The sequence below is a fragment of the Dermacentor silvarum genome, chromosome 1, assembly GCF_013339745.2.
Source record: "Dermacentor silvarum isolate Dsil-2018 chromosome 1, BIME_Dsil_1.4, whole genome shotgun sequence".
NCBI classification, from domain to species: Eukaryota; Metazoa; Arthropoda; class Arachnida; order Ixodida; family Ixodidae; genus Dermacentor; species Dermacentor silvarum.
The window spans coordinates 14,502,722-14,523,855 of record NC_051154.1 but is presented as its reverse complement, the minus strand read 5'-3'; the positions used below and the strand labels follow the sequence as shown (position 1 = coordinate 14,523,855).

The 21,134-nt window shown below is 45.6% G+C and overlaps 3 protein-coding genes across 3 annotated transcripts in view; all 3 read left to right on the top strand.

Moving 5' to 3' along the window:
* The window catches only part of LOC119457191 (MICOS complex subunit MIC60), a 77,972-nt gene extending 67,987 nt beyond the window's left edge, over nucleotides 1–9,985 (top strand). Inside the window, exons 14-15 of the mRNA XM_037718947.2 lie at nucleotides 4,071–4,432; nucleotides 6,000–9,985. Of these exons, the coding sequence (XP_037574875.2) occupies nucleotides 4,071–4,432; nucleotides 6,000–6,263 (626 nt within the window). The 3' untranslated portion in view covers nucleotides 6,264–9,985. The remainder of the gene's footprint in view (nucleotides 1–4,070; nucleotides 4,433–5,999) is intronic.
* Nucleotides 9,986–14,089: 4,104 nt separating this feature from the next.
* Nucleotides 14,090–15,620, top strand: LOC119455903 (uncharacterized). Its single transcript, XM_037717442.2, has one exon. It carries the CDS (start codon nucleotides 14,105–14,107, stop codon nucleotides 15,314–15,316), a length of 1,212 nt encoding a protein of 403 aa, XP_037573370.1. The 5' UTR covers nucleotides 14,090–14,104; the 3' UTR covers nucleotides 15,317–15,620.
* Nucleotides 15,621–17,342: 1,722 nt separating this feature from the next.
* LOC119449497 (uncharacterized) lies at nucleotides 17,343–18,726 on the top strand. The gene has a single exon (XM_037712683.2). It carries the CDS (start codon nucleotides 17,555–17,557, stop codon nucleotides 18,713–18,715), a length of 1,161 nt encoding a protein of 386 aa, XP_037568611.2. The 5' UTR covers nucleotides 17,343–17,554; the 3' UTR covers nucleotides 18,716–18,726.
* The last annotated feature ends 2,408 nt before the right edge of the window (nucleotides 18,727–21,134 follow it).

Genomic DNA, 21,134 nt, shown 5'->3' with positions numbered 1-21,134 from the left:
CCATCGAGCTTGTTCGAGATTTAAGTACTTCTTAAAAGACCGTACAACCATTTCTTTCGGTATTAGTACCAGGCCACTTCAAGTTCCACAGGGCCTTTCTGACTGGCCTCGCACCTAAAGAGGGCCTGCTGCTGGTCCTGTCATCCGCAAATTGTCGATGTCAAGACACCGAGCTGCGGCGGACTTTCCCAGCTCCTCGGCCATCTAAATTGCTCGTCTCTTGAAGTGGCCGTCATACCAAATGCGCTGTCGCCATAACGTCGCAAATGAACGGAGTCAAACCGCAAAAGGCCGTACTATTGTATTGCGGCATCGTAACCAGTCACAAGCACAGCGAAAGCAGTGTCGATTCCAACTAAAGACTACTTCCGACTTCGGTCAGTTGTCTATGGATTGGATTGAAACGTAAATTTACAGGTTGCCAACGTAACAGTAAAAATTGCGGGATTTAGGATATTTGTTTTAAAATGGTCAGTTTTGCTATTGTTCGACATTAACGCGAGGGTTGAGTTCAAGCAACGAAACTCGTTAAAAAAAACTTGCATTACAACTCAATAAATACAGTACGTAATTTTAACACGAAAGTATTTTATACCAGCTTTCACGAATGCCTTCCTGCAACCGATGTGACGTGCCGCCATCTAGGAGTGGTTAAGCGAAGTATAGTTGAACCTCGATGATACGATTATGCATAATACGTTTTTCGGGGTGATACGTCTTTTTTTTTTTTTTTTTCGTTACCCTGGCCAATGCCCATGGGAGCCATTTTCATGTGGTTGATTCGATCGCATTTTCACATGAAATTGGATGATACGACTTCAAACTGGTATTTATGAAACTCGTAGCTTTATATTCAAGTGTACTAAATTAAATTACATTCCAACGACCCACGAACGACGTGTTAAGGGTCGGCGACACTAGCGGGAAAACGCACACCACAAAAGCTGCTGCGAAGCAGGTTTTTCGTGCCGTGGGAGAAATCAGTCCTGGACCGATTTAACCCTTTAGCCGCCAACCCCGAGCTGTACTCGTTCACACGAGTTTGTACCAATATCGCCAACGAGTCACACTCATCCGACCCGATTTTCCACGCCTTCACGGTCGTCAATTGCTTTGCTTACAATTTTCAATCCTGTCTATGAAAAACCGCATTTCGTGCCTTTCGCGCGTGTTTTAAGCCTGGCAACAGTGATTTCATAATGGCACTTCGCAAGAAGAATGCCGGTGGCAGCGATGGTCCAAGAAAAAGAGGTGCTTCTTGGAGCAGTACAGAAAGCAGCGTTAGTGACGACATGGAATTTGTGTCCGACAGCGACTCGGACGTTGTCTTTACCCTGGATATTGCTTCAGATGACGGGAGCGACAGCGATTATGACGACGGTGACGCACTGAGCAGTGCACATGTGTGGCAGTGCGTGAACACCTATAACCCGCCACCTGCGCCTTCGTGGTTTCCCTTCTCTTCAGTGCCCGGAATCTTGCGGCAGCCCACTGACGAAAATGACATTCTCAACTGATGACCACCGCATGCATTGAGGGAAAGCCACCCTCAACAGCAGTTTTTTTTTAATTTTATAATTTCTGTGCTAATTCTAAACAGAAATCAATGATGTACCCTAACATATATTTTCAGAATCAGAATTGCATGGAAAAAATTATGACTACTTAAAAAAATGGCGATTTTGGTACGTTTTTCGGAAGTTAAATTGGCGGTTAAAGTGTTAAATTGCCGCGCGCCCCGGCAGCGAACGAGCCGCGAGCAAAGCAGCCCACTGGGAGCTGCCCCCTTCAGTGATGTACGCACGGGCACGGCTGGTATGGAGGTGCGCGCTCGCTCTTTATAAAGCAGGAAGGGAGCACAGCGCGCGTCTTCAGACTGGCCATGGCGCAGGAAACTCATGTGGACCCGCTCGACTGCTTTTTTTCGCGCTCGTAGTATCGTCTGCTCGCGTCAGCTTTCACGCATGCTTGTTTTGCTTGGCTTTTCAGGCGAGATCTTCATGAGGTCACATGGCTGAATGAAGCGCCTACCCTCGTCCGCCAGTTGTATCGTTCGTTGTGTCACAATGCTCTACAGCATGGGTTCTCAAAGTGGGTTCCGCGGAACCCTGGGGTTCCGCAGGCCCCTGCTCGGGGTTCCGCGAGCCACTGATGAATTTTCCGTGGTCCCGCGCTCGCCAAGTGGCTAAAACGGTGAACACGAGGTGCGCTTGATCCAAAGAACTTCCATTACCCATGCCCGAGTGTCAAAGAGCACATCACAGCGTGTAACGTCAGTGCATGAACTGCGCAATAAATCCGCAAGCAGCTTGTAGCCACCCAACCTCCGAAAACGGGCAGCGCGCCTAAGCTTTCGCACTTGAATCTCGGAGGGTGTAACTTACCAACATGCGCATTTCTCCCGTTTGTAGATAGGGTAGGTGCCGATAGCGTGCGCACTGACGTATACGTCGGAGGAATTAAAAAAAAAAATACGCGGAGCACCACAAATGCGCGCCGCGAAAGAGCAAAAACGGCGCTAGTGTCCAAAAACGAAGCGGCGCAGTTCGTATCGCCACGGTCCTCAGCGGCAATCGTATGCGATACGTGACTGACAACAACGCCGGAATGCTTTGTGCTTATTTATGCCCTCAAAGCCCTTATTGTTGCGTTAATCGCCGCGCGTAACACGGCGTTGGCGGCTATCCGCATGCTTCCATAAGTGCGTAGTCGTTATCTGTGATCGCGTCGATAGCCACCACAGTTCCGTCCGCAGTGGTTGCGGCAAACAGTAGTTTCGTTTTCACTCGGTGCGCGCATCGGCTGCGTGCCTTCACAACTGCGTAGTCGCCATCCATGATCGCGTCGATAGCGACTGCCGATTCGTCCGCACTTGTTGCAGCAAATGGTAGTTTCGTTTTGACTTGGTGCGTGCGGTGGTCGCCTGCCTTCTGAACCGCAAGGTCGCCGTCCATGATCACGTCGATAACGGCCGCGGTTTCGTCAGCAGCGGTTGTGGCAGCAGTAGTTGCGCTTTGACTCAGTGCAAAAATGTCAGATTAAGAGCACCGGCTACATCGCGATGGACGGACGATTTGTTGGCGACTAGCTCACTAACGAAAAAAATAGCCGGATGTGCGCGCGGTAGTGAAAAGCGTGTCTGCAGATGAAGACGCGCGCCGTGGCCACGCAGCGAAACATGTTGCGAGGCTTTCGCCGCTGCTAGCTCTAATCAGTCATGATTTATTTTCTGGTTCCCGCGAAGATCATATCAACAAGGTCCCACTGTACTGCATCGTGACACTAACAAGCGCCGAAAGGGAGCGCTTCGGTTAGTCACAGCGCAGTGGATGTTCTGACGCAGTGTAGCCGCAGAATAATGAACCAAGTGTAAATGGCTTCATGACTTTGTAAACTCATCATTTTCAACAAAGTACTGTGTATTGAATAATAAAATAAACATTATTAAAAGTGTCCCATGGCCGAACCCAAGACCTCTAGTTCAGAAGCCCGACATTGAAACCATTACGCCACAGACGCATGCACCAACATGGGGATTAGAACGCCCTTATCAATTTCTCACAGGCAAGTCAGCGTGTTGAGACGTCTAACGCGTTGAGACGCCGCTTACCAACAGGACAGCACGCACGAAGCAAACTTGCAACACGGTCGCCGCCCCACAAGTCGTGCACCTTTCACTGCAGCGGACCGTGAGTTCATGAAGCAAACATGCAACAGCTTCTGTGAAGACACGTGAGACGTTTCACTTTTGTGTTCTACCAAAACCATAATTTTTCCTTTTTTTTATATAATTTACTCTACCTTCCATAGAGCAGTGCAGGTTCGTGCTGCGGGCTTATTCAGGCAGTCTGTACCGTTTTTTGGGGCAAGACTGAGTGTCACAGCCTATATTCTTAGTTTTTCGATTATATGACGGTTTTGCGTGGTCCCCTCAAAGTCGTATAATCAGGGTTCCACTGTATATGCTAAGCGCTTATTATGCACATTTTGTATGCTCACAGTAGTCTGCATTCGTGATATCACCTTCTTGCACAATAAAGTAAGTGGGCATGTGTGCCTTGTTTTCTCAGCACGAGATGAATTGGATCGGCTGTCGCAACAGGCCAAGGGTCTCTGGCTTGCCTGCCAGGGCCTGAGGCACACCTTAGTCCACGGGCCAGCCACCGGCACCAGTGGGCCGCAGTCGCTGACCGCAGATGTGCAGCTTGTGGAGCGGGCGGCACCCATGAGCCCTTATGTGCCTCTTGTGTTGGCCTCCATCCCTGAGGAAGCCCTGACACGTGGCGTCTACCCAGAAATAGCCTTGAAAGAGCGCTTTGCACGCGTGGAGCGTGCCTGCCGTCGTGTTGCCCTTGTTGATGACCAGAGACCCTCATCACTGCTTCGATACTTGGCCTCCTACTTGCAGTCACTGTGTGTCATCTACCCCAAGGTCAGCATCTGCATGCATCTTCTGTATGTAACTTGTGTGTGTATGCCTAGAGTGGCTGTGAATTGCTAGGTGATGTTTCAAAATTCATGCATTTGTAGCGGATCCTATGCATGAAAACCATGCCACCTGCCTGTTTTAATCAGGAACTCGCTTAATAGGAAGCTCTAGCTTGTGGCCTCCTATCTAAATACATGGGAAAGGGTGAATTGTTTTTCTCGGCAACCACTGCACGAAATTTGATGAGGCTTAGTTGCATTTAAAAGAAAAAGGTAAAATCCTAGTGACTGTTTGTTGTGAATTTTTTATTTAGGTCGTCAATTTTTCTATAAAAATTGACAAAAATTGCAGGTACTCAGGAAATGAAACTATCAGGTTTACAACTCTGTAACTCAGCAATAAAACATTATAGCACAATTCTGTGAATTGCACCTAATAGTACATCTAAAGCAGACAAAATTGATATACAGGGCTGTCAAATAGACCACTAATTTGTGAGTAGAACTTTTGCAAAACTCTTGGAAACAATGTAACAAATTCACGCAAGATATAAATTGACATATCAAATTTGTCCACTTTGGATTCTCTAATGGATGCAGTTTACAGAACTACAATATCTGTTGTAAGTGCAGAGCTACAAATTTGGAAAGTTTGTGCTTCAATTTTTTCTGAACTTACCAATTTTTGAAAATTTTATTTAAAATATGTATGCCCTAAATCAAAATTCCGTTTCCAGCAGTCACTAGAATTTAACTTTCTCTCTCAAATGCAACAAATTTCATTAAAATCAGCCGAATGGTTATCTCAGAAAAGCGTTTCTGCGTTTTACATGTATTTGAGTAGGCAGCATCTGAGTTTGGCCCAAGCTAAAGCTTCCTCTTAACAAGAAAACTTGGAGTGGTGCATGTGCTCACTGTACATGAGAAATTCCAACAAGTGAGCTTCACAGTCAGCCTTATATTTGACACAGACATCAGTGCATTGATGTGCATGTAATGTACTTGTACTATCGGCGTCAAATGAAACGCGGAATGCGTGGCCTAAGCATAATTAAAGGTATAGTGCACGCCTTCCAGTCATCGCCATTGACAGGCGGGCACATCCGGTTTTACAGCATTGCGCAGTGATGCTCCCCCTAGGCAGGCAGGCTGTGAACTTTATTTTAGGTCCTGAGGAGCGACTCCGAGAACCCCTTACGGGGGAGGAGCCACCGTGGGCCGCTCCCACGTTGGGACGGGCAGGCCGAGACTGCAATATAAACTATATGTGCTATCAGCCTCAAATAAAACCTGAACAGTGGTGCGCATGGTACAGTTTGCGCAGTCTCATTACTGTACCATCATCTTTTCTTGCTTTCAAATAAAAGAGAACCAGAACAGGAACGAAAATTGCGCAGTGCAGTCAAACTGGGTATGCACGCCTGTCAATGGTGATAACTGGACGGCGTGCACTATACCTTCAGTTATGCTTCAGCCAGGTGCTCTGCTGTTCGCGTTTCATTTGACACTGATAGTACATACCTTCAGAGTGCCGCCTCTGATGTGAAAGACCTTTCATTGGCTACCTGCAGGAGCTGCCTGAGGAGGAGCTTACAGATGAACAGCGAGTCAATCCTGAAATGTGGGACACGTTTGATGTGCTCTCGCGTGTGCGTTATTGGCTCCAGCATGAGAACCTGGAACAAGCCCTACGCTATGCCAGCCAACTGCGTGGCCAGCCACGACTGGTGGCCCAAGACTGGATACACGAGCTCCGGCTGCATCTTGAAGCTCGCCAGGCAGCATCAGCCCTTATGGCCTTTGCTGCAGCCACTATTGCCGAAGATGCTGAATAACTGAAACATTTTCATCAATACTGGTATGCTGTGTAGATCGAAGGCACCTTCTAGATTCTCCATTCTCTTGAAGGACACTGTTCAGATAGAAATATTGCCACTGGTGTGTGGGCTGGGGTTGTCAAGCTACTCTTTTGGAGTGCTGCTTTTGACCATCTTTTTTTGTAATGACTGGTCAATGCTGCTTATGGCATCGATATATCATGCACTGGTCACTGCTATGAAGGTGGCTGTAGAGTGTGATCCATGAAAGAGAGCTGTAGAAGGTGGAGTTCTAATTGGCAGAAAAGTTTTTTTTTTTATCATTTCTCCACTATCCCGACAGTTTCATCTCTTTGCATCAAGCTTGTTTGCCCTGTGAATATGAGTCTGAGCAGTGCAGCTTAGCATGCTTATTAAGCAAAACTGTACACTGATTGGGTTTGTGAAATTGAAGGTGGCTTCTTGTGAAACCTCGTGTGTGACGTTCGTAACTATGGTCTTGCTTGACTGCTGTGACAAGACATGGCAGAATTTAAGACTGTGATAATGATAAGTCAGTAGTGAGAGTTAATGCCTAAAAAACAGCTCTTCATGGGGAAAAGGAACTAATGGCCCTGTGCCCTCTTTATGTGAGAACTGCTGGTATAGCCCCCAGGTAGCCTTATTTTGCTGCCAGCTCTTAAGGACATCTTGTTATAATCTTCCTTTTCGAGATGGTGTACCAAGATCATGTCTATTGAAAAGCTAGCTCAGTTTAAGAATCATGTGAATTACCGTAAGTTTAAAAACGCCACAGGAGCTGATAATAAATTGCCGTGGACACTAATTCCTTTATAAAATTTTTGTCTGGTGTACGTATCTGTTCTTAACAGAAACCTATAATACTTGTCCTTCATGATGCAGTGCTGCAGTGCTGAAATGTTTAATGTAGATGTGTCAAAGTGAATTGTGCGCTATAAATCATGTGGACACCAAAATGTACTAGAAGCGATGCTGCATTGTTTTGTCATTCGGATATGGAACAGTTGTATAGTAGGCCTGCCAGTGCATAACGGACATGCTTTGCACTGCCTTGAGATGGAAGCCCTCGAAAGTGTCGGCAAACATGGCAACTTATCAGCAGGCCTCATGCATTTTGATTCAGGACTTAATTTCGTGTTTGTGTGCAAAACTACCTTGCCAGTCAGGGGATGGCATTTTTGCTCTTTAAAATCTGGTATAGCACCACGGAATATACCTGTACTGCCATTACTGTGGAGCATCTATTAAACTCGGTTCCCACTTGCAGCTGCAGGTACAAATGCAGAGCAACATGAAGTAGCAGTGACTGCTTCTAGTGGTTTGTGATGCATGTTTGAATTGTTGTCACCCGTGCATTGTGGGTGAAGCGCTTCCTGGTATAATTTTCTTGCCACAATGAATTAACCAGCAGCTGTTTCTGTAAGAATAGCTTGGTTTCAGGTTCTTATTTAAGTCCTAGATCTCCTGGCACTCGCTCTTTGTTTAGCAAATAAATTTAAAAACAAGATTCCTAATCTCATTTTTAACATGTTTCAAAAAAGCAGAATCTCTTTGACTTTGAATCAGAAGCACAGTGCAAATTTCAGCATGCATGAGTGCTGTGTGCGAGAAACTTTCACTGCCATTTCAGATAAACACCTTTGCTGATGGCTTTGTGTAAGCTGTTTTATACAGTAGAATCTCATTATGACGAAACTTTGCGGGACCATCGAAATTAACTAATTATTTTGAAATATCGTAATACTGAAAAACCATTATTGTCATGTCAGTAATGTAACACAACGAAAATTACGTTCCTTTGCAGTGGATGCACGTGTTGGTACGTAAATAATTGAAAACGCTGGGCACAGTTCGGCTACAATTTATTGCTTGAAGCTACTTGCCACACAATGCCATTCCTTTGACAAAAGCGATGAAGCCGTCTGGCACTTGCTTCGAAGCTGCAGATGTCCAAGGCAACCACGACCTGTCGTGCCTTCTTTTGAATAATGGGGCCTGACAAGGGCACATTGTGTTGTCTCGCATCCTTAAACCACATGAGGATGGCGTCGGCGTCGTCCTGGTAGTCGCCAAGCTGCAAGCATTTTCTTGAGGGAGCCAGCTGTGACTCCCTATGTAATATTATGAGCTTGTCCCGATCCCCGAATATTGTTGCCATTGTTGATGGTGCGATATCAGGCTCCCTGCAACAGATCGACTTGCATTTTTTCCAGCATTCAGCTCTGTAAGAATGTCCACTTTTTCCTCGAGAGAAAACTGGCATTGCTTCTTTTTAATGCGGGGGCCAGGAGAACTCATTATCAGCAAAGCGAACGCGCAACACAATCGCAGCGCCGATAACTTCGCAGCTGCTGTTATCGCTATCAACGTGGTGAAGCTAGGCCTATGACGTTGATGCTGATGCTACGGGGCTGTACCCGTTGAAACGGGGATCCCCAGCACATGGCTGCTGCTGTGGATGATTGTAGGTGTAAGATTCAGGAATTTGGTACTGAAACTTCAACGGAACCTTTTAATAATGAAGTGTCTTAGTGATTGCGGCTGTTATTAAATTACGTATGTTATTCTGAAATATTCAGTATTCCGAAATTCGTTGAAAGTGTAGGCACTTTTGCGGCGATTTTAAAAAACTTTGTAAATATGATAATTGAGTTAATCTGATGTTCGTAGTAACTAGATTTTAATGTATCATTTGTCAGCTTCTGCAGCAAGCTTTTTTTTTTTCTTTCTCTCTCTACTTACATTTCTTATAATAAAGGAGCACTGACATTAAATTTTTTACTCTTTACTATCACCTTGGTGTCGACTCAACAATTGTGTTATAGAGCCTCAGTTTCTCGAAAGCACATTATTTATGTTACCTTTCAATGCGCCCAGTTCAAAATGTGCGCCAAGTGCAGAGCAGCTTCGGAAATGAAAAAGGTGAATCATTCACGGTTGACGAAACCTGTTGTGGTGGTCTCGCGGTACCAGAGACCGCTGACATACAACCACACTATGGCCATGCTACCAAAAGTTGAGTCCATTCAGCACACGACGGGACAATAAGGGAAAGCATGTAGCCCTGCATTTCCTAAAGAAGCACATAATTGGAAGCTGCCAATTTGGCAGCTTTTGGCGACAGTCATTGTATGGCTTTCAGCCACCGCACCGGGCTTACTGGCGGGCTCTGCTGAGTCTGTTTTTTCACATCCGAAGGTCGCACTGAGCATGACACGCATTTTGAATTGGCCGTAGAAAAGGCGCTGTAATTATTTGTGGTACTCTCGAGACATTGAGGCTTCGTACCTCGACTATGGAGTCGACTTCCACCTAAAAAGGTGGGACACAGAATTTAGGCGGGATACAAAATTTTTGTGTCGGTACTCTTTTAACACATGGATCAAAATTATTTAATTAGCTCGACAAGTCCATAGCAGTTACTATTGCATGATGTCCAGTACCAGACATAGTATGTACAATGGCCTTACATGCACATTTTAGGATTTTGCATTACCTGATAAATCATAGCACCTGCAAATGTCAACATATTGAGTCTATTGTGTTCACTTTACTGTCAGGTTTGGTGTAGCACTGTAAGGCCAGGCTTTCACTAGCACCTTTTGGGTGTAATTGCTTGTGCTTTGACTGAATCTCTGTAGGAGATTAGTGACATGTGCTGTTAGGCTATATTCCTTGTGACCTAATGCAGACAAAGAACATGAAGACGTAATGCGAGATTGTGTGTGTGGTATGCATGTTCAGAGCAACATACTAAACATAATGCGAGATAGTCTTTCCCCCCCCCCCCCCACATGCTACTCTTACTCGAGGTGCAGCGAGTAGAATCTCAAGGCAACTGCACTTTGCTGTTTTCAGTGTTGATAAGTTTTCAGTATTGTAGGGAGTCTTAAGGCGAGATGTGGGTCAAGAAATCACATTTATGTTTGAAAAAAATTTTTTAGATTTTGATTCCAAAACTACGCTTCAACATTCTATTTTCATGTGTAAAAATATCAAGGTGTTTCTGCCACTAGAACACTGCGAAAATAGACTCTAATGGAGACATGGTAGCTCCATGAGCTTCATTTTTCCATTCATGTTCTACTGATGAGGCTCACAACTGCAAGTTTTGCCCAGATGGTGATTTTTTTCTGGTGTAACAAGCAAGCAATAGCCCTGACTGAGTCTGCACCAGCACATTCTTCAATTTTCATCACTGCTCAGGTGAAGGCTGTTTCCAACATGTGAGAGGCTGACAAATGAAGAGCTGTTTCATTGTATTCAGAGCAAACCCCAAAATGTGGTCCAGTCTCTCAAAAGCAAGATTTGTTTTGCTCCAAAATGAGGTTTTCCTCATGCACTCTTGTGAAGATGGCCACTTTTCTAGCCGTACTCTGGTTCAACAAAGGCTCTCGGAAGGTTCTCCAGCAGTTGGGCATCCTTACAACTCGGGAGTTGGTCGCTCCGAATGCCCACAGAAAAATTAAAAGCATCTGCAACACAGATAGCCGAAGCTAAATGTCATCATTGCAGTGTAGTAAAGGAAGCCCGGCTAGAGAAAGCTCCCAAGGGTTCTGAAGGTACCACCTATGTAGCAATAGAATTTTGAACTTTTACACATCATCTGGAAAGACTTGTCAGTTTTACATTTCTTGAAAGACTGGTCTGCACTCTGGGCGAATTTCATGCAGATTGATCATCTGCAATAGTAATAAATAGTAATAACCATTTTTGGAAACTTTCAACTTCGTTTTTCTTTTTTTTTTAATCTTGATTGTTTTTGCTTCTTGCACGCACATATTCTTGTACTTCATGTGACTCAGTTTGTCAGATTTAGTATGCGCGTGCACAAGGACATAAAAGAACCACACACCACAAGGATGTGTAGAGTGCAAGTGTCGTCTAGGGTTAATTATAATTTGGAGAAATTTTGGTGAGGTTTTGACCACGACCGGGGGTTGAGGCGGGTTTCACCGCAGGATTCGGGAGACGATGAAGACGAAAAACAAGGGAAATATATTTACATAATAGACGGTTTTAGTTTAACGTTAGCGTAATAGCGGGGTTAAGGGAAATAGCGTTACCGTTCCGCAAACGAACCTGCAAAAGAGAGTTTTACTATAGCGTAGTGTACGTGCGGGACGCTATTCCATTACGCTTTGAATTTCGCATACATAGGGCACCTAAGTCTGTGTGTGTGCGTCCGAAAAGTGCGAGAGGCAGCGAAACAGCGGGTTGTATTTTTTACTTCCCATGTCCGCCGATCTGCAGCGAAACAGACAAGCAGTACAAGGTTTCTACCATAGCCTCCGAGATGATCCCATCTCACAGGCCATATGCCGTCGTCGCGCCTATCTCCCGACTTTACCGACAGGTGGCGCTCTCATCTCGGTGAAAATTTCTCTCGTTAGGCTTAGGCGCGTTCGAAACGAGAAGCGATCTCGAAAATTCCTCAAGATTAGCCATAACACTCTCTCGGCGAAGCGGCATGAGACTAAGCAAAAGCCGTTTATGCAGTCATTTGCTACGAACGAAGTGAATTCTACAAAAACAACGCCAAATTCAGTTCGAAGCGGGGGACCGGGACCGCCGCCATGTTTTACGTAAACCACGCTAACACGGGAAAGATAACTGAGAAATAGCGTGCGCACGATAAACGTTATGGGTCGTTTAGCGTTCTGCGCATGCGCATTTCGATCCCGCTATTCCGGTACGCCCCCTATTCCGGTAACCACGCTAAACTAAAACTGTATTATTTATAGGGTAAGAGTCTGACATCGTTCTGGCCTAGCAGTTGGACCTAACTGCCTTAAATAAGTTCCCATGCATAGCAGGGACGATCAGGGGAGAGGTCTGGAGGCAAGACACTGAGAAGCTAAAATATTCGAAAATAGAATAAACTATATTATGCATAAATTTCATCTACTTTGCTTTATTAACGAAAATGGATCTCTGAGGATGTCTACCGTTAAGAAAACCTGCTCAGGTAGAACGGAACTAGTCTTAAAGGAAGCGAAAGCACGAGCAGAAAGGGCACGACGTCAGTGCGGTCCAGTGGTAGAGCCTGCATTCCTAGTTATAACAAATTCTCGGTTATTATGAACAAAGATGGCATGAAAATTCCGCATGATAGTCCTAATTTTCATGAGGTCTATGGCAGCGTGTCTCGTGCGGATTATGTCGTGGCTCCGAGTTTCTTTAGAGTGAAAGGGGTAGTGCGGCTGTGTAAATGATAAAGGTGGCGTGGATGCAAGTTCCCGCGTATTGCATCGAAAACTCTTCGGAAGGCTGAATTCCTGTCTGGGGCACGAGAGTCCGAAACTGAGGAGCTCGGACGCTATGACAACTGGCTTTCAGTTGTCAACGCCGCCGGTAAAGCTTGAGCTTAGACGTCCGCCTGTTGTGATCCATGGATCCATGCTTCAGCAAGCAACACTCGTGCTATTTCCTCGTTCGAGCACTTTTTCACCGTACAATGTTTTCCTGTATGAAAACAATACCATAAAATTTCGCCTTGCAGATGGTGTGCATTCTCTGCCATATACGGTAAGTTCATCTGTTCGCCTGTCAACTTTGTTCTTGCTGTCCCGCGTCTGTTTTTCGGGAAGTCTTTTGCGTGTTTATGCTTCCGGTGCGCGAGTATGTTTTATTGAGCCATATGTCATTTCAAATGCTCAGTAATGCGTCGTTGTTGCGTGCAGCAATGCTCGTCTAGTCAAAAACATCCAGGCGTGTCTTTGGATTAGGTGTCAAGTTCGCCTATAGTGCCTTTCCAGTGAAAACACTTCGTCCGTTAGACATCCGAACCATGTCCTTATGTCCATGCACTATTTCAGAGACAAATAGGACATACGTCGGATGTACAGTTTCAGATATCCTGCCACGGATGTCTCTAGGTTATACTATATGGGCCTTTTTTGGCATACACTGTGAATATTCGTCCTCCAACTGGGCCTTTGTATTAGTTTCCTCGTAACATAATTATGTTTTCTCGCATGTTCGAATTACAGTCCGAAGCTATCGTGTCAGCAGCTCGTGGGTACGTCGTACTTTACAAATTTTCTGACGCAACTTTGTAAATTTCAGTTCAAAGGGTCGCACGCTTGGTGGAAGGCGTGGAAGACGATGATGATGAACCTATATCATGGCTCTTACCACTGAGGGGGATAGGGCATAATCGGAAGAATTGGGAGTATACTGCACTTCAGCACACGTGCGTGCAGCCGCTATCGCGTATGGGCCTTCCTCTCTCGGTGATTAACTTTTGGTGCAAGCACCCTTGGTCGAGCCCGAAAGGAAGTGTGTCAGATTGTGCATGAGTATGTCATTGCTGCAGGGAGAGACTTGTTAGACACCACCTCCGCATCATTAACATTAGATCGCATTATTTTTTTCATAATCTAGCAGGTTCGACAAAAATTAGCATGACCACGTTTCAAAAAAGAAAAAGAATTAAGGAAAATGGAAAAAAAAGCGCTTAACCTTGCACTCGGCCGCGCAACGCTTGAAACAGCGAAGCTGGGCGATCGTAGCCCAGCATTTTCTGGAAGTGCACGCGAACTTCTTATTACTCATGATGATGATAATTTCTTTTCGTGCGTCTCGGACTTTGCGCGTTGCATAGCGCAGCTTGCACCATCGACACCGCATTCCAATGCCGACACCGCGTTCCAGGAGACCCGCTCTGTGCGCAAACCTCTTCACCTCCCAGAGCACGAGCGTACGAACGCGCCAGCTATGGACGTAGACGACGACGCTCAAACGCAATTATATGGTTCGCATAAATGCATGTTCTGCAAGCGTGGCTGTATAGTCTAGTGGAGAAGAAGAAGCCGGTTCGAACGGCCACGTCTGCGATGAGCTCTGCTGGAAACAGCGCATCGGCCCTTGGCCGAGGATTCCACCCCCCGTCAACTACTGATTCCGGTAATTATAAGGTCGTTCTCCCTCGTCTACCAACTGGCAATACCGTTCTCAACTCAGTTTTCCTGCATGCTGACCTGGCAGGGCGGCCATATCGTGCCCCAGACTTTCGCGATGCACTCCTTTCAGTTCTGAATGCAGCTGATATCCTCGGTGCTGGACAGTACCAGATGAGCCATTTGTGGCTAGTAACATGCGTTAATAGCATCGCGAAACAGAAACTTGTCGACAAAGGCGAGCTGCTGGTGAAGGGCCTCAAGTGCCTTGTCATAGACCCAGAATGCAAAAATATCAAGATGAAGCTTCTTTGGCTTCCCCCACACCTCGAACAGAGACGGATTGTTGAAGCGCTAGAACCTTATGGAACAGTGCAGTCTATCACGAGAGAAATGTGGCGGTGTGACGGCATGGAGGGCTGGCAAATGACTAATCGCGACGTGGCGTTTACACTGAAGGACGGAGTCTCTGCAAGCAATCTGCCTCACCTATTGAGCATATACGGGCACCAGTGCCTCATCTTGGTTCCTGGCCGACCACCACTTTGCCTACGGTGCAACAGAGTCGGGCATATCCGGCGACAATGTAGGACACCACGCTGCAGCAACTGTCACCGCTACGGTCACATTGCAGATGCATGCATCGGAACCTACGCTGACAAGCTTCGCGGAAACAGACCAGCTGAGGATGAGACCATCACCGATCATCTAATGGATGTGAGCGAGGTTGTGGATGCGACCGGTGAAACACCCGCTGAAGCTCATCGACAGGAAGAGACAAAGCCTTCATCGGCTGACGATAGCCTTAGCCCGAAGCCTGCCACTGTGGAGGATACTAAGTTGCCTGACGACGAACCAACTATGTCATGGGCAGAATTGCCACCAGTTCAAGACCGCCCGCCATCAGTGGAATCTGGATTGATGTGTGAGGCTACTAAGAAGCGTCCAGCGCCAGCTGACAACCCATCGTCCGTGGGAAAGGAGGCCCGGGTTCCCAAAGTGTCGAAGTTGACAAAACCGCTCCGAGGAACGCCTGCACCCACAGATGTCTCTTGTGTTGAAGTGCAGCAAAAGGTCGCCAGCGCATCCCCTCCTCAAGACGGGAGTGATGCACCCCTAGAGCAGCGTGTGAACGCTGCACCAACATAGGTAATCATGGCGGGCGCTCTTCCCTTCCACTTTGGTACCTTAAATGTCCGTGGCTTACGCAGTAAGCGACGGCAAGTTCAACTCCTTCGTTTGCTACGCAATAGGAAATTAGATATTGCTGCTATCCAAGAAACAAAGATTGAATCCGATGAAAACACAGAAGTAGCTCTAACTCCATTTCTATCTGACTACAATGTTTGTGTAAGCCATGCAATTGGAGTTTCCGCTGGTTGTATGTTATTCGTTAGAAGACATTTACAATGTAATGTGCTGCATTTGTTTACAGATAGGGAAGGGCGCCTAATATTGTGTGATATTGATATCAGTGGTATTAGCTTTAGATTTGTGTGTGTTTATGCCCCGAACAAGCTACGTGAACGAGAGTGTTTCTTTTTATCTCTAGAACATCATTTGTCTACTGATCGTGCATTGGTCCTTTTTGGGGACTTCAATTGTGTATGTAATGTGCAAGATCGTGCGTCATTGAGGCTGAGACGTGATCCAAGTAGTGATGTGTTGCAACGCCTGATGTGTGATTATCAGCTTGTGGACATTGGGGAACATGAAAAAGCAGGGTGTCGCTACACGCATTTCCAAGGTATCTCGCATGCAAGGCTTGATCGAATTTACGTTTCGCTTAGCGCCCTATCACTTATTCATGGTTACACTGTGCACCATGTGTTCTTCAGTGACCATTGCCTAGTCTCAGCATCTTTTGGTAGCCGTCGATACCAAAGCCGGCGTATGTGCTGGGAGTTGTGGAAATTTAATAACCAACTCCTTTCGCGCGATTGCTTCCTAAAGCGTGTTACTGAGCTTATAGCTCATCTGTCATGTCGCAAGGACTTGCCTCTTTTTGCTGTTTGGGAATTAATCAAACAGGAAATTAAAATGATAGCTATCGAAGAATCATCAATATTGGCCTTTGAACAAAAGAATAACTACAGAGAATTGTATAGACTTCTGAAGGAATTACATGAACTTGAATGTCTACATCCGGGTGAATATATTGATGATATTCATAACACCAAGGCGCAGTTACAGGTCTTGTACGCAGAAAAATACAGAGGTGCACTAGTGCGTGCGCGAGCGCAGCGTTTTCTAGAAGAACATCCATGCAGTAGGTCCCTAGGTGATGAGCGCCGACATGCGCTGTCTAAACAAATCCTAGAAATAGACTATGGTGGAATAGTTGTTAATGAGCCGACCCTCATAACTCAAGCGTTTTTTGAACATTACCAAAAATTATTTCGAAGCCATAAGCCATTGGATACATGTGTGTCTGCCACCAAATTTGTATCCCTGCTGCCTCAGTTAAATCAGGACGATTATGATTATACAAACGATGACATTGATATTAATGAGATAACTGCATGCATAGATTCATTAGCGAAAGGCAAGACGCCTGGCCCGGATGGCCTTACTGCCGAATTTTATCAGTGTTTTCGTTCCCTCTTGTCCCCATTATTACTTCAGGTGTACCGTGAAGCCTTGGAGGTAGGTTACCTACCTGCCACAATGTATGAAGGGCACACTGTACACATAGCCAAAAGCAATGATGAAACTAAATTGCAAAAAGTGGACGGATACCGGCCTATTTCCTTATGCAATGTGGATTATAAAATTTTTGCAAAAGTATTAGCTAACCGTTTACAAGTCGTGATAAGATCTGTGATAGGTGATCATCAAACCTGTGGCATCAGAGGTCGGTCCATTCAGACCAACATTCATGTTGTGAGATCTGTGCTTGAGTGTGTAGCCGAGGGTATTGGACAGGTAGCAATGGTACAGCTAGATCTGGCTAAGGCGTTCGATAGGGTGAATCACTCGTTCCTGTTTGGTGTACTGGAGCATATAAATATCGGATCCCAGCTCCTTAAAGGTGTCAAAATATGTTATGCTAATGGCTCAACGAGGTTGATAGTGAATGGTTCTCTCTCCGATCCGATTAGGCTTTTATCATCAGTAAGACAAGGATGCCCTTTGTCACCGCTTCTCCTTTGCCTGTATTTGGAGCCACTTTGTATGAGCATCCTGAAAGAAGAAAATTTCCAAGGGTTTAAACTGCCGTCGAGTGAGATTCGGGTTCTTGCATATGCAGACGACGTGGCCTTCTTTTGTACTGATAAAAAGAGTGTTAAGACTGCTCTCGCAATTACAGAAGAATTTTGTGCGGCTTCTGGTGCCAGCATTAACTTTGAAAAAAGTTCAGGTTTTTGGTTTGGACTATGGGCCACAATGCCATCACATTACGCAGGCATTCAATGGAAAAATGATCTGTGCTATTTAGGTGTACCTCTCTCGCAGTATAGAAATAGCAACAGTCATTGGTCGGGGGAAGTAGGGAAAATACAAAGTAAAGTGAATTCATGGCGAGGACGGAATTTGTCAATGTTCAGTCGTGCTGAAGTGTGCAACGTGTTTTTAGTTTCCCGTCTCATGTATGTGCTGCAAGTACTGCACTGCTCAAGACTTCGTATTCAGGCACTGCATCGCGTATTTGCAACATTTATTTGGAGCTCGCGTTGCGAATCCATGCGGCGCGATAATCTGTTCGTCCCTCTTGAACGAGGTGGTTTAGGATTAGTCCATCTCTTCGTCAGGCAAATTGTTCCTCGTCTGTTTTTCTTTCGAGACAGTGATCATCCCTTTTTGCGTGAAATGTTACAGCTCCGATTAGCTCATTATCTTCCTGATATAGTAGTGTCATCAGATGCCAAAGATGTCACACAGGCTCCTTGGGGCTTTCTCAAGGAGGTTGTGGATTCATTCCTTTTCTTGAAAGTTAGATTCAGCCTGGAGTACATTTTTACTGCGAGTCGAAAAGAAATTTCTGCTGCACTGGTGTATTCGATTTTCCCAGATCCTTTGTATCGTGCACCTTATTTAAATCAGCCTTATCAGGATGTACTTAGGCGGGTCCGTAAAATGTGTATACCTCCTGGAGCTAAAACATTTTTCTTTAAACTGCATACGGAAACACTTCCTGTTAAAACCTGGTTGAAGGCGAGGGGCTGCTTCGTGCCATGGTCCACGAACTGTCGACTGTGTCCACGTGCTGAAACTATAGATCACTGTTTTATAGACTGTACAGATGCTATATTTTTCTGGGACATTCTCCAACGGACGCTTAAAAAGGACATTGACATCACTCCATACGCAATTAGATTCCTACCGTTTACGATTAGTGGCGGTCCTCCCTATGACATGTTCGTAGTACTGGGTTTGTATAGCCTATGGAGAGCTAGAATGTGTGATCGCCATGCCGAAAGCCCGCGATCTACAAGATCATTCTTTCAAGAAAGTGCAGCTTATATAAGAAGTGTGTACGCCGTGCAGGAACCTCCGCCTGACTGGATGCACTTGTTGGACGCATGTGTGTGTTTGCCCGAGTTTTAAGTGTGTAGCTATGTCCGCACTGTAATATACCTTCCACTTTATTTTCCATGCATTAAAAAAAAAAAGTGGCTGTATAGTCTAGTGGTTACGACGCTCCCCTTGGAACCGGGGTACGCGGGCTCGAATCCTGCCTCGGCAAGAAAGTTTATTTTATTTTCTGGCAGTTTCTTGCTGCGCACCACAAATTACGGCTGGCTTGAACAGCTTTGCTGTTAAAATATTTTATCATTATTTAAATGTAGGTAGTAGTGACTAATAAGTTAACGGGAAGCAAAGACTTAATATGTTTTCATTGCAAACCATGGCTAATCCGTCCTTGTGGGTACGTGCCAAAAGTTGAAGGCGACAACAACGTGCGCGTGCTTAACATGTACACAAAATGTATCTGTTCTTGGTGCGTGGGTGCTCTGCCCCTTACATTTGTAGCATAGCCTCTGCTGCGACCGTAATAGACATCATGGCGAACACTGCAAAATGCCTTGACAGGTCCATAAGATGGACGCAGCATGCCCCCATGCCTCGAGGGATCTCTGCAGGACACGGAAAATGCGGCAAAACGGTCATGTAAGGGACGTCCGCAGGACGTATTCGACACATCTCTGGATATTCATGTCCTGGCAGTGGATGTTGACCATAGGATATTCATAGTACGTCATTGTCACTGGACTGTAGCGTGCAGTCAGCACTTTCGCACTGTGGACTTCAGTAAGTACTGCACGAAGCGGCTGCTGAAGTCAGTTGTGCCCAGTGTGTGTTTTTTTTTTTTTTTCGATGAACTCATTTGCTTGAACCCACGGCCTCCTGCGCCGGCCACGAGCGCGGAAGCAACTGACCCGGCTGATGATTTGATGGCATCCCCTTTGAAACGGGGCGGTGACAAATAGTCACCTAGCCTGCTTGATTTAATCGAAGTATACTATACAATTTCTTTATCTAGCATTTTTGTATACCTCTCATTAATATTTTTCTTCTTTTTTCGAAACACTACCTTGTACCGCTACCTATGATTTTAAGAGATCAGGTCGTATCAATCTCTTCCCTGATTTTTTTCCACCAATATTCTAATTGTCTCTTGCTCTACCGCTGATCAGTTGATGTTTCCTTCCACTTCAAACCCAAGCGCTTCTGGAAGCTGTACGTTACCTACGGTTCTCACTGGGTGAATCCCTTCGCGTTCTATTAGAATGTGCTGAGTGGTCTCTGGATCTTTAATGCAGCATACGCATGTCTCATCAAATTCCGAATATTTGCTGCGGTATGTTTTGGTCCTTAGGCAACCAATTGCAACCGGCTCGAGCCTCAAATAGCAAGGCACTGCCCTTTGTGTTATCGTACAGATTTTCGCTATTAATTTCTTCCGACCCGGCGAGAAGTTGGAGTGGCGCCCTCTTCCGACTGACGTCACGGCCAGGACGCCGCTCGCTCCGGCTCACTCGGCTGCTGCGTGCGCTCGTTCGCTTCGTGCATGCTCGATGTATGGGGCGTGCCAGCTGTACTTGCTGAATGATGTTTTGACTGCTTTCTGCTGTCAAGCCTAAAGTGCAGTCTCTTTTTCGAAACTGCGTGAATCGTGAAAAATTGCTGCTTGGATATCGAAGCGTTGCAAGGATTACTGTTTTTGAAACGCAGAGGTGCGCCGTGTAGGTTCATAAATATTGCGTAACAACGTCTGCAAATTCAGTATGGAAAATTTTAATTGTACGATGCTTCGCTACAAACTTAACATTCCTTTAGTACTTAGTTATGAAAGACATTTCGTTTTACATGGAACAGCAATATTGGCATTTGGTGTCGACTTTATATATAAATCAGTATGTTAGAATAGGATACTGCCTGCGAAGCTTTCATCAAGCTTCTTATTGCTCTGTTGAGTTGTTCTACTGAAATGTGGGTACTGCAGTAATGCGTAAAAACAAAAGCTAGGCCCGCATGTTTTACGAAAAAAAATTTGCTACTACTTTCACCTTTCTCTGAAACAGCCACCCAGAAAAAGCATCCTACGTGGCTGTTAACACGACTGCGCTTCATGTCTGTTAGGCAATCACCCGAAAGAACAGGTTCGTGGTTAAGATCAAGAGCCAAGCCATTACATGCCATGTAATGTTTCATAGTGGCCTGAAGCAGTCTTTATCGACAATAAGGTAGACACCTCCCGCAATGGAAGCAACCGACAATCGTTATGACGAGGCGCGCATTGTTTGCCAAACCCTTCCGTTCACTACAACTTCGAATTGAAACCATTACAGCGCCAATTGGAATGAACTTACTAGAGGCACCGGAGTGCAGCTTCGTCATGCAACATCGTCGCGCAACTACCGTCTGCATGAGGATGTCTCGAACCACAATGGTGTTTAATTATACGATCTGAGAACTATTCGCTGCGTCAGCCCATAAAAGCCCTTGAATACCCGCCTCAAAG

Excerpts from the sequence above, each read along its gene's own strand:
- LOC119455903 (XM_037717442.2), top strand. The coding sequence starts at position 14,105 with ATGAGCTCTGCTGGAAACAGCGCATCGGCCCTTGGCCGAGGATTCCAC.
- LOC119449497 (XM_037712683.2), top strand. The coding sequence starts at position 17,555 with ATGCCATCACATTACGCAGGCATTCAATGGAAAAATGATCTGTGCTAT.